This window comes from Neopelma chrysocephalum, unplaced genomic scaffold (assembly GCF_003984885.1).
Source record: "Neopelma chrysocephalum unplaced genomic scaffold, ASM398488v2 Primary Assembly neopelma1_118, whole genome shotgun sequence".
In the NCBI taxonomy this organism is placed as follows: Eukaryota; Metazoa; Chordata; class Aves; order Passeriformes; family Pipridae; genus Neopelma; species Neopelma chrysocephalum.
Window position 1 is genome coordinate 592,214 of NW_020897780.1, and position 11,869 is coordinate 604,082.

Sequence of the window (11,869 nt, forward strand, 5' to 3'; positions counted from 1 at the left end):
CTATCCCCGGCTGACAAGCCTCCCATCCCCTCTGGGAGATGCTGACCACCTGTGGACTGTCCCCGGGGCCGGTCCCCACCCCGACCCTGCCGGTCCCCGACCCTGCCGGTCCCCTCCCCGCCCCCGAGAACCACAGATAAGAATTATTGTATCTTATCTTAATTATGTCGTGTTTATTCTCCAGCTCGGAGATAACTCGGGGTTTGTAACCCATTAGAAGGATTCCTTCTGCCCGTCTTCGCACTCCCGAGCTCCGGGAGCGTTTTCCCATTCGATTTTCACTTTTTCCCCCCAAATATAGCTCAGCAGGTTATGAGCTGACCAAGACACGAGCCGGGGCTATAAATTTCTCTGGGAATGTCCAGGGACGAGTCCTTTTGGTGATTCCAAGTCCGCAGCCAAACACGCAGCTCAGCCCCAGCCCCGCTCCCTATAAATCACCCCTCCAGGAGCCACAAGTGACATTTCTTACGCACGACACGAACTTTCTCCGCAGAGAGTTATATTTAAATCCGAAACGAAGCATCTCAAGGCTCCGAGAGCTCCAGAGCCTTTGGAAATGCATCATTTTGCCTTTTGCCTGCACAAAAAACCTCCCGGGTCTGTCTCGGGTGAAGATTTCTTACGGGTTTTTTTCCCACAAACTGGTTTGGGAGGGGAACGATCCCCCGTGTCAGGAGAGGGGTTTGAAAGCAAATAAAGCAGCTTTTAGGGAAGGGAGAGGTTTCCCTTGCTCTTCCCTCCCAGGCTGGAGCAGCCCCGAGGTTCCTGGAGTCGCTCTGTGCCCCTCGAGGGGAGAAACCGCTCTCAAAAAAAAAGGTTTATTTTAATAAGATGCCTCCATCGGGTCGGAACAAAAGGCGGGGAGCAAAAGACCCCCTTTGCTAATTTAGCAGCGAGGGGATGTGGTTGAGTTTCCACCCCGGGACAGCGAACCTGCCTCAGGTTTTGTCCCCGCGAGTCCCCGCGCCCGGAGCGGCCGGAGGGGCCAAAGGGGTGTCTTGGGTGGGCATGAGACGTCTCCGCCACCAAGAACTCCTGGGAAAACCCACGTTCTGCCGCTGCTGACCTCCTCATCCTCATCTGCCCATGGATCAAAGCCCGGGGTTGAGGGGCGGGAGCTCCCGAAGCGCTTTTAGGCCGCATCAGCTGTCGGGAAGAGGGGAAGCAGCTCCGTGCGAAGGGATCTGGACCAGAGATCCCTTCCCTGCCTCCCATGGCCTGTCCCACCACGCTCCGGGACAGCGCAGCTTCTTTTTCCAGGCATCAAAGAGCTTAAAATTATCCCGCTCCCGTTTTATCCTCATCAACCTCCAGATATTTTGTTTTATTCCTGTTGGGTGAAAGGCAGCAGCATCCCCCAAACCGTGTGGGAATAAAGACTGCCTCCCTCAAGAAATAAGCGAAAATCAAGTAATAAATAAACGAAAGGCTAAGGAAGGGGTAGGACGGAGCCCTAATAATTCGAGAAACTCCATCTACAACTTTTCTTTGACCGTCTTCACTCTCTCAATTCCCCATAAAGGAGGATTTAAAGAAATAAATGTGTAAACGGCAGAATTAGGCTCAGGCAGTGTTTGATCGTTAACAATAACCTGATATTTCTTTCTTCTGTGGGTTCTGAAGCTCTGAACCAAAGACAGATTCACACTTTCCCCGTCAGGGGAATTAAGACCAATACCAATAACCACAATAACAACATCGGTAATTTGCTGCCGGATCCAGGGCAAGGGTCTAGGAAGGAAATTTGGGAAGGCGATTCCCAAGCGATTCCCGGTGTCTCTGCACGCCCTTTGGTGCTGGCGGCTTTCCCGTCCCAAGCCGTGTGTTTTTGGGCAAGAACAGGTGGGAAAGGGAGTGAGGGGGTGCAAACCAGCAGCCTGGAAGCCCTGGGAAGGGGGAGCTGGGAAGGCGGCACCCTCCATCCCGCTGCCCCCCTGGAATGTGCCCGGGTTTCTCTGCCCGGGGTCCCCCGGCAGGTAAAACCCGAGGGGTGTGAGAGGCCGCGGAGAGGAGCAGATGGCGAGGGCCCCGCAGCGCCGGGGGCAGCGAGGGGGAGAAGGTGGAGGCCCCTTTCTGGGAGGGGATCGGCTCCAAGGTTCCATCTTTCGTCATCTGACGGGCACCGAAACAGAGGGACCGAACCGGCCCTTCCCGAAATGACTCCGGCCCTGCCCTTCCCCTCCTCCGCTCCCTCTCCTCCTCCACATCCCATCGGCCGTCAGCTGATGGTCACCCCCTCAGAGGGACCGAAAAGGCTTTCCCAAAGTGCCTCCAGCCCCACACATCCCCTCCTCAGCTCCATCTCCACTCCCACACCCCCCTCTCGTTGTGCCCAAAGTCGGGGCCGGAGCGGCTCCAGAGGAGGAGCCCGAAGATCTGTCCTGCCTAAAATTTTGACCCCGTCCGATCCAATCTTTCCATTTACCAAGGAAACTGTTTCTAAACCTCGGTTTAGGCTTCACTGAGAGTTTGCACAGCAAAACTTTCCCCTCCACAACTCCCGAGTCGTCTCGGAGCTAATCCAGCAGCTCCAGGAGGCAGCCGGGTTTTAACGACATAAAGCATCCCCTTGATGGAACAAGTGGAGGGAGATCAGGGTGGAAAATTATCAGACAATACGAAACAATTGATTCGAGGGCGAAATAAACATCTATCCTTTTCTTTTTTCATTTTACAGCCATAAATCATCCATTGGAAGCATCGTTTAAATATAATACATCCATTTGAACGCGAGTGCAACATAATATAAAAAGCACTCCTGGAATCAAATTAGAAATCGATTTCTCTTGCGAGGGGGAACGACATGAGAGTTGCTTTGAATCTTTATATTCACTTTGGGTTGTTTTATGCAAAGAAGGAGGCAGAGAGTCTCCGAGATCATTTGTAACCTAAGATATTCTCTTCTTGAGTCTCTCAGCATCAGCAAAGTCGGCAGAATAAATGAATAAATAGACACGCAGCTCTGGAAACGGTTTTCTTATTCTTTTTATTGAAAGACGAGGGTTGTAATTGGCTAAAACTCAAGTTTTCTCTCGGGGGGATTTACAGGAGGGACGAAGTTTGATGCCACGGCTGCTTGTGTTGCAGTTTTGCAGTTTCTCAACAAATGTTACCCCAACGTGTTGCATCAGCCAAACCTTCTCCCGCTGAAGGAGACGTGGTTTTGCCTTTCAAAGTGAACTTTTGGCCTGGGGGAAAAAAAAAAAAAAAAAAAAAAAAAAGAAAGAGAGAGGGAGAGAAAGAGAGAGGGAGAGAAAGAGCCCTCCTGGTCCTTCTTGGAGGTTGAATAACCAGTAAATATCCTGACAAGTAACAAATGACTGTGGGCGTCATATTGTTGGGTGCTCTTGTCTCCCTTCTGCTAACAAGTAAATAAATGTTGCCTACCTATGTTTCCATTCTCTGGGCAGTGGAGTGGCCCGGCTGAAGGCAGTGTCTGCCCACCTACTCCTCAGCTGGACCCCGCCAGGAGAAAGCTCCGGCCTGACAACAAATTCGGGGCAAGATCAAACGAAATTTGCCGTGGAAAAGCAGAGCTTGATGTTCCAGAATTGCTTAAACCCTTAAAACCTTGGCTTTAGCAGTGAGCGTGCGGGTGAACGGGTGGATGGATGGACGGGAAGATCCGGAGACGGACACACGGATCATTTTTAGCCCCATTCCTTAATTGCTAAGCCGGGCATGGTATTTCTCCAACAAAAGACATTCCGTCTTCCTAACTTTATTTCGTCGCCTCATTAGAATATTGATCTAATTACGCTGCTTTTACCCGCGCTGGCCCGAGACACAAAGCTGGTGCGGCAAAATTAAAACATATGGGGAGTATTTTTCTCGGGAGCTTTTCTTGGACTCCTCATCCCAGAAAACGCCAAGCCGCTTTCTAGGGAAAAGTTTCCAAGCCAATAAAAGAGCATCCTTTTGTGCCTGGGGGGACAGAGCGCTCACACCTCCCTATCCCCTTTCCCTCTTCTTTTTGCTTTTATTTTTTGTTTCTCACACGAAACTGGGATTGGGGGAAACCTTTTCAAGTCGGGGCGAGGGGAAGTTCTGCCGAAATGGGCTCACCGCATATCTCGGGGGCCTTTTTAGCACTTAAAACAGTTGCGGATAATTCTAATTCTTCCCCCTCAGCCCCTCTTGCCCTCCACCTCCCCGCACCCCACCTCCCTCCTCTCTTTTAAAGTCTTTGAGGAAAGATTTTGACGCATTCGTGTTGTTATCAGATTGATGGGCAGGGTTTGATTGAAACCCCTTTGTCATGCAAATGTCAGGCCCTTGATGGATGAGCTCGGAGATGCGACAAACTTCGGGAGCCCCTCGCTCATTGGGCTGGGCCGACGCCGCGCCCGCCCCCGCGGCTCCCCCCCGGCCCCGCCGAAGGCTGCCGGGGTTCGAGGGCCGGCGATCCATGGAAGGAAGTTTTACAGCTTTGACATACTATCCAAAGGTTGTAGGGCAGGCGGAATCCCCCCCAAAACAGGCTGACCCTCCTCCATCAGTGGCAGATGGACAATACCAGGATGAACTCCTTCTTAGAGTATGCAATTTGTAACCGTGGGACGGGCGCCTACCACCACTTAGAGCCGAGCTCCCCTTCCTTCCCCTCGTGCTCAGGTAGCCCCGCCAGTGACACTTTGAGCGGAGACGGGCGCTTCGGAGCGGGAGGGAGCGCGGCCCAGCAGCCCCCCGGCTACCACCCTCCCTCCTCCGGCCGCCCCGGGCCCTTCGCGGGCGCTGCCCCGAGCCCCGGGTACCCGGCCCAGAGCGGCGGCCCCGGCTACGGCCACCACCAGCTCTACCTCGGCCAGCAGGACGCGGACGGGCTGTACTTCCAGGCGGCCGGGTACCCCCCCGGGGGGACCTCCGGCCTCGGCTCCCTGGCCGAGAGCTACTGCGGGGCGGTGGCGGCCGCGGGGCAGTACCAGCAGCAGCACCTTTACGGGCAGGAGCAGCCCGGCTACTTGCCCGGCGTTTACGGCAACCTCTCGCCTTCTCTAAACGAGGAGCGAGACCCCGCGTGCCCCTCCGAGCCGGGCCCCGGCGCCGCGCAGACCTTCGACTGGATGAGGGTGAAGAGGAACCCGCCCAAGACAGGTGAGTTTGGGGGGAGAGGAGCGCGGCGAGGGGGTCCCCACCCGAGAGGGAGGTGGGGGGCAGTTCCTCGGCCCTGCCAGGAAAAGGTTGCCTTCCCTGGGATCTGTACCCGAGGTGACTGGGCTCGTCTTCCATGAGAACGTGGATTTGGTTTGGTTTGGGTGTGTTTGGTTTTGTGGGGTTTTTTGGTTGTTTTTTTTTTTTTTTTTTAAATCCCAGCCAGAGATTTCCCAGACGGTCCCTGAGCCCAGTTTCCCGCAGGCCCAAAGCGATTTAAGCCCATCCCGGAATGGGAAGCGCTCCGGGCTTCCTGCTCCTTCCACAGCCGTGGTTTCCATCTCCCCTATTGTTCAACTTCCTTCTCCACGACCTTCCTTAAATCACGGCCTTCCCTCCTCCTCTCCCATCATCACCTCCACCCTCCCCTTCCACCCCTTCCCGCTCAGTTTGGTCTCACGCAGTTTTCAGGGAGATGGAGGGAATGGTTCCAAGGGAAGAGCCCGAGGAGCTCCGTCCCTCCAGGCCGGGAGATGTGAGGAGCCGGGAGGGAACACGAAGCTGCGGGCGGTGGAGGGACCAAACGCCCCGGAGAGGAGGGGAGCGGGGGAGAGCCCCCCCGCCCCAGAGAGGGGGTTCCTCCGGCCGCTCCTGCCCTGTTGTTGTTTGGTCGTTCACAGCCAAAGTGTCGGAGTTCGGACTGCTGGGCCAACCCAACGCCATCCGCACCAACTTCACCACCAAGCAGCTCACGGAGCTGGAGAAGGAGTTCCACTTCAACAAGTACCTCACCCGGGCCCGGAGGGTGGAGATCGCCGCCACCCTGGAGCTCAACGAAACCCAGGTCAAGATCTGGTTCCAAAACAGGCGGATGAAGCAGAAGAAGAGGGAAAAGGAAGGTCTCGCCCCGGCTGCCGCCTCCAGGTCCGCGAAGGAAGCGGGCGAAGCCTCGGATCAGTCCAACTGCACCTCACCTGAGGCCTCCCCCAGCTCCGTGTCCTCCTGAAACGCGTCCCGCGGGGCCACAGAGCTCTGCCCTCGAGGGCAGGACCAGGAGCCTCCCACGCACAGCCCCTCCGAGCATCCCTTCGGCTCCCCGCGCGGGTGACACCGATTTTCCCACTCGCGTCTCTCTCTCTCTTAATTTATAGACCCTCTGCAAAAACACTGGACTCCAAAGGAGCGGCCGTGTCCTCCTGTATCCTCAGCAATAGGCGGTTTTGTCTCAGGGACGTTTCTCCCCCTCCCTTCTCCCCTCCGCCCTTTAGGAACGGCACTTTCGACCACAGAAAATTTGAAAACGAATTTAGTTCTCTCCCGTCTTAAAAAACCGCGCACGACGGTTTCTCCCCGCACGAATCTCACGTTTGATGCGTTTTTCCTCCTCGCCAGGCCGTAAAAAAAAAAAAAAAGTTTTGGGTACTTTTTCTTTTTTTTTTCCCCCTCCTTGTTATTTGCTGTGTGTATATCTTGGAATGAGATCTGAGGCGCCCGAGATGCTCGAGGCCTGTGCAAAGACCCAAACACCAAGCAAAAAAAAAAAAAATGCAGCTCCTCTGCTACCATTTTGCACTATTTCTGCTTTATACAGGGTTTTTCCACACGCTCCGCGACGGTGACTGCTGCTGCTCCTGGGGGAGGGAGGGTCGGGTTATCAGAGCAAACGAGGTGAGGCCAAGGCTGCCCTCGGGGTGCTTCGGTCACCGTCGCAGGAGGTGTGAAGGTGGATGGGAACAAGGTTGCACTGATGCACTGGCTGCTATTTATTGTCCCTCTCGATAACCTGAAGTCTCGGAGCGGAGCAGCACGTTCCTCGCGCCCCCACCCTCTTAGGCTTATCGGAGTCAGATAAACCCACTATTTAACCACGGCGAAATGTTTTCCCTCCCCCGTGAGAAGTTTTAGGGTAGGACGAAGTGAAAAAACCGGGGTGACTGTTTGTTAAAAATTGTTTTAAAGGGAAAAACGTCATCGAGGAAAACCAGCGGTTTCTTAACTGGAATCTCCCATTTCCCCTCCGCTCCCCTCCCCGTGCTCTGTATCCCGAAATGAAACTACCTCAGCCTAATAAAGTTTACTTTTTCCACATGGAAGTCCTGCCGATTTTAACGGAATGGAAATCTCTCCCCTTCCAGGGAAGTGCGGGACGCGGGGCGGGGGGAACCTGGGCTTGGAGGGAGGAGAAGGAGGAAGGAAAAAGTCTCCGGCTGCTGCCAAAGCTCCCAAACAAAGGGACCGATCCTGCTTCCTGCGGTACCCCCCGGATCCCCCCCCGGCACCGCCAGGATCGGGCCCGGCGCTGCGGGAGCTCTCGAAGCCCAGTTGGCCCCGTCGGGAGCGGATGGAAACTCCGCTTCTCTCGGAGTTATTTCCCGAGGTAACGAGGCCTGAAGAGAAGGGAAAATCATCCTCATCCTCAGAAGGAATAGGCGGCACTGAAGCAGCGACAGCAACTGGGGCGGACTCGGGGTTCGGGGTGGGGGCAGAGCGAGTTTCTCGTTTATACGGAGCGTTTATACGGAAAGTTTATAGGGCTCCAAACCAAAACGAAGCGTCAGTGTGGGTTCTTCCCTTCAGCTTCCCCAGGCGACCCCGGAAAGGGTGTTTTCCCCGCATGAATAACACACGAGAGCAGCTCGTGGGGGGGACGGAGCCCGGCGGGGCGGGAGGAGGCAGCGGGCCCGGTACAGCTCTGACCTTTTTACCTCGAAACGCCTCTGGGATTTCCAAACAAGTAAACAGAGGGGCTACCAGGAGGAACTATTGTTCTGGCTTCGCCAAATTTGCAAACCTTTTCGGTGGGGGCGGGAGGGGGGGAGAGGAATGAGCGAGGTACCTGCCGAGCCCGGCCCCGCGTCCCGGCTCCTCTGCAGGGCCCTGGGGCATCGCTCTGTCCCCCCGATAAAATCTTACCCCCGTCTAACACACTTCTTTTGCTCCAAAGAAAAGGTTTTTGAGTGTCCAATTAGCTCGGAGAGAGGGGGGGGGGGGGGGGGGAAGTGGAGGGGGGAAACGCGAAACGAGGATTTTGTGCGAAACGCCAGGAGAGAAAAAAAACCAAACCAACAAAACTCCCGAGCGGCTAAAGCGGACTTTAAAACCTGTTTTTGGAGGGGAGCCGGCTTGGTTTAACCTGTTGGTGGGACCAAGGCGATGGAAGATTTCGTTGACCCTGTGTGGTCTCAGCTGGCTCATGGAAACAAGGGCGTCGTGTCTCGGGAACCTCGTGCCTTTCCACTGAGACCATTTTCACCCCGGTGGGTCTCTGTGCCCTGCTCTGCTCCCACAGGGCACCGGCACCGGGCCCAGGAGCGGCTCTAGGACCGGGATCTGCTCGCTCCCAGGTGAGACGGGCAGCGCCGGCCTCGGAAGGGCCGGGGGAGAGCGGCAAGGCCGGGATGAAAAGGAGGGGAACTGCTGTGTCAGTGTGTCGGGCACAACAAAGGCTCCAGGGTCCCATTTGAAACTCAAAGGGAGTCTCCGGAAGAGCCCTCAGAGCCGGGGCCGCTGCTCCCTTACATATGGAACCCCCCCCGGGGGCTCCCCTGGCTGCCCAGCCGTGTTTCTCTAACAACGAGCACCGCACACAGCTAATCTCTTTTTTTTTCCCCCTTTGCTCTCCCTCCAAGTTTCTCACGCTCCCTTTTGTCTCAGGAGCCCCAAACCCACCGCTGGGAAGCAGGAGCCGGCTGGAAAGGCCACGCCAGGACACCCGCGGGTCCCTCGGCCGATGCTCCTGTGAGGAGCTGAGGGACACTCGTGGCTGTCCCGCACCCGGAGCTGATGGAGAGCGAGCCCCGGTGCTTCGGTCCCCACACAGGGACCTGTGTGTCCATGTGGGACACAGAAAGATCCTTTGGGCTTTATCACAAATATGAGGTCTACACACAGTCTTTTTTTTTTTATTATTTTTTACATATATAAATGATGCACAACCCCGTGGCTGTTTATGATCCAGATATTCCCCTATCTCCACGTGCCTGTCCGTGGGTCCCTGCTATTGCATTTTTCATGGGCAGGAAAACGAGCCAAGTCCCCCCGTATTACACTCACACACAAAGCCACGTCTTAATGGAGATTTATTCTTTTAATATCCCAAAGGAAGGAGAAATTCCCAGTTAGAGAAATGTAAATTATTAACGGCAGTCACCGGGCTGGAGCTGCTGTCCCTCTGCAGGAGGAGGGGACGGGGAAGGGACACCGAGAGTCCCTCTCCTCTGTCCCTGTTCCCGGAGCAGAGACCCGAGGAGCTCCTCCGGGGCCATCTGTTCCTCTACCCCTCGGTGTGAAATGTTTCTCTTCTCCCCAAAGCGTTTGTTCTCACAACGTGAGGCCCTTTTGATCTCGGGAGAGGACATTCTATTAAAAAATAATAATAATAATACCCGGAAGACCTCCTCACTTTCAACTCCACTTTGGTGGCTGCTTTGAACTGCTCCCGGAGCCTCTTTGCACCGAAGGTGTGAAGCTCTCCCGGGGGTCTCTGTCTGGGGACAAAACCTCCCCCTCAGTGGCTCGGCTGTGGCCGGGTTGGGTTGTCACCGGCCCTAAAAGCCTTTGAAGCCTCGAAGTGGAGGAGAAGAGGGGAGGAAGGCTTTGGGGTTTCTCCAGACTCGTTTCACACCCCAAAATGGGTCAGAGGCCACCCCTTCCCCCAGCTCTCAGCAGAACCAGGGCGAGATGAGCGGGAGATGTTTCCATCCCACGGTGGGTGAGTCAGAACCGAAGCCAGAGTTTGATGCATCTCCTGCGAGTGGCCCCGAGGCAGGAGGGTGCCCGTGCACCTGCTCCCACCCCGACACTGCCAAGGGATTCACCCTCAACCAGGTAAACCAGGCAGGATTTTCCTGCCCGCTAAGTTTTTGCCATAATTTGGCACGGACATATTACTGAGTGTCACTAAAATCCCTGGAGAACCAGGCAAGGGACTTGCAGCTGTGGGAGGAGCTGGGTGAGTGCAGCTGCCCCCAGATCCCCACTGGCACATCCAACAGCCCCTTCTCATCCCCAGGGACCTCCCCTTCCCAGCACCATTGGGCTAGATCGTGGGAGCTGGGCATATATTTGGGTTATATATGTGTTTATTTGGGTTATATATGTGTTTATTTGGATTATATATGTGTTTATTTGGGTTATACGTGTTTATAGACAGTGTATTTCACTTGTGTGTGTATCAAATATAGAGTATATTTATTCTTCAGGATTGATGCTGGACAGGTCACCCGGATTTAAGTCCAGGAGGCCCTGGATGTGCTGCCTGCAGTCTGACCCCAGCTGTAGGGTCCTGGTTCTCTCCACCGAAGGGGCCACCCCGCAGTGCTGTCCCCTTGCTCACCCCTTTGCTTCCCCCAACACAGATATTTCAGCACCGAGCTGCTTCAGGGCTGTTTTGGCCTCTCAGGCAGGTGAAACGAGGTCTGGGGCAAAGGGCTGGGGTGGAAGGAACAATTGCTGGAGTGAGTGCCCAGAAGGTTTCCTCGCTCTTCAGAGGCCTCACCCATCCCTTCAGTTTACACTGCCCTGACAGCTCCATTTCAACCCCGGCCTTCACGTGGGCTCCTTCAATATTTACTCAGCCTGATGGGTTTGCTCAGAACTTGCCTCCATCAGCCTTGCTCTGGCGGGTTCCCTTCCCCTCGGGCCCAGGTTCACACAAAGTTCAGCCTGGAATGAATTCTCCCCGAGACGGGCCCGGCTCGGCCCGGGGAGCGGGGCCGGGGTCACGCCCGGGGCTCTGCAGCCCGGCCAGCGCTCCCCAGGGCCGGCACTCAGCGCTCCCGCAAGGGGGGATGCTTTGAAAAATTATTTGGGGTTAAAAAAGAAAAAAGCCCCGGGCCGGGGAAGAGAGGAGCGAGAGAGGCAGGAGCCGCTTTTCAGCGCGGAGAGCACGGGGCAGCCCTGCCGGGAGGGTGCAGAGTTCACGGACGTTTGCTCTGCCCGGGGGTCTGTGTGACAAGGCACAGTCCTGCCGACCCTGGGCAGCCATAAAAAACTGCAGCGGGAGGAAAAAAGGACGCATTTTATACATCTATAACATTTATATAAAGTATAAAGTGCACATATTTATATAAAACATAAATTGCACATTTATATAAAGTATAAAGTGTTGCTTATTGTGTATTGGAGAAATGCGGATTTAAATTCGTAAAAATATATCTGGCGGGATTAAAACCTAAAATGAACGAAAGGAAGGGTTATTTGGTTCTGCTTTAGGTGGCTTTAGGAAGCAGCGAGCTGAAATCTGCCTCAGCAACAGTCACAAAAGACTTTCCTGAAAGACTTTCATCGGAGGAGCAAATCTAAATTTGATGGAAATCAGAATTTTATTGCAAAGGGGGTTGGTGCAAAACCAGTAGTTCCTCCCACAAAAAAAAAAAAGAAGGCAGGACCACAAGGTAAATCCGAAGCGGTTCCAAAGGGGGTAACAGCCGGGTCCGTGCCTGGGAAGGACCCGGGAGGCGATTTAGGGAATCAGGGCGGGTTGTAGCAGAGACCTGAGGTGTCCCAGGGATGAGGTGGGAGCCGAACCTGCCCCTGTCCGGGGCGCTGGGGCTCTGGGAAGCCTTTTACCGCCTGTTTGGGGGCTTGGCAAAAACCCTGTGCGAGCTTCCAGAGGGTTTGGGGTCGGGAGCTCCTACCTGAGAGCTGGAGGGTCCCCGGGAGGGCAGAGTTTGTCCCCAGAGCCCTGGGCAAGAACTTCTGCTTGAGGATCTCCAGCCCTGCAGAGCATTCCCAGTATTCCCAGCCCTGCAGAGCATTCCCAGTATTCCCAGCC

At 55.1% G+C, this 11,869-nt stretch overlaps 1 protein-coding gene across 1 annotated transcript; it reads left to right on the forward strand.

The window, feature by feature from the left end:
* Nucleotides 1–4,493: 4,493 nt before the first annotated feature.
* On the forward strand, nucleotides 4,494–6,142 carry HOXB1 (homeobox B1). Its single transcript, XM_027697108.1, has 2 exons — nucleotides 4,494–5,097; nucleotides 5,775–6,142. Exons 1-2 carry the CDS (start codon nucleotides 4,509–4,511, stop codon nucleotides 6,098–6,100), a joined length of 915 nt encoding a protein of 304 aa, XP_027552909.1. The 5' UTR covers nucleotides 4,494–4,508; the 3' UTR covers nucleotides 6,101–6,142.
* Nucleotides 6,143–11,869: the final 5,727 nt, after the last annotated feature.

Excerpts from the sequence above, each read along its gene's own strand:
- HOXB1 (XM_027697108.1), top strand. The coding sequence starts at position 4,509 with ATGGACAATACCAGGATGAACTCCTTCTTAGAGTATGCAATTTGTAAC. Across the intron at positions 5,098-5,774 it reads GAGGAACCCGCCCAAGACAG|CCAAAGTGTCGGAGTTCGGA; the intron begins GTGAGTTTGGGG and ends GGTCGTTCACAG.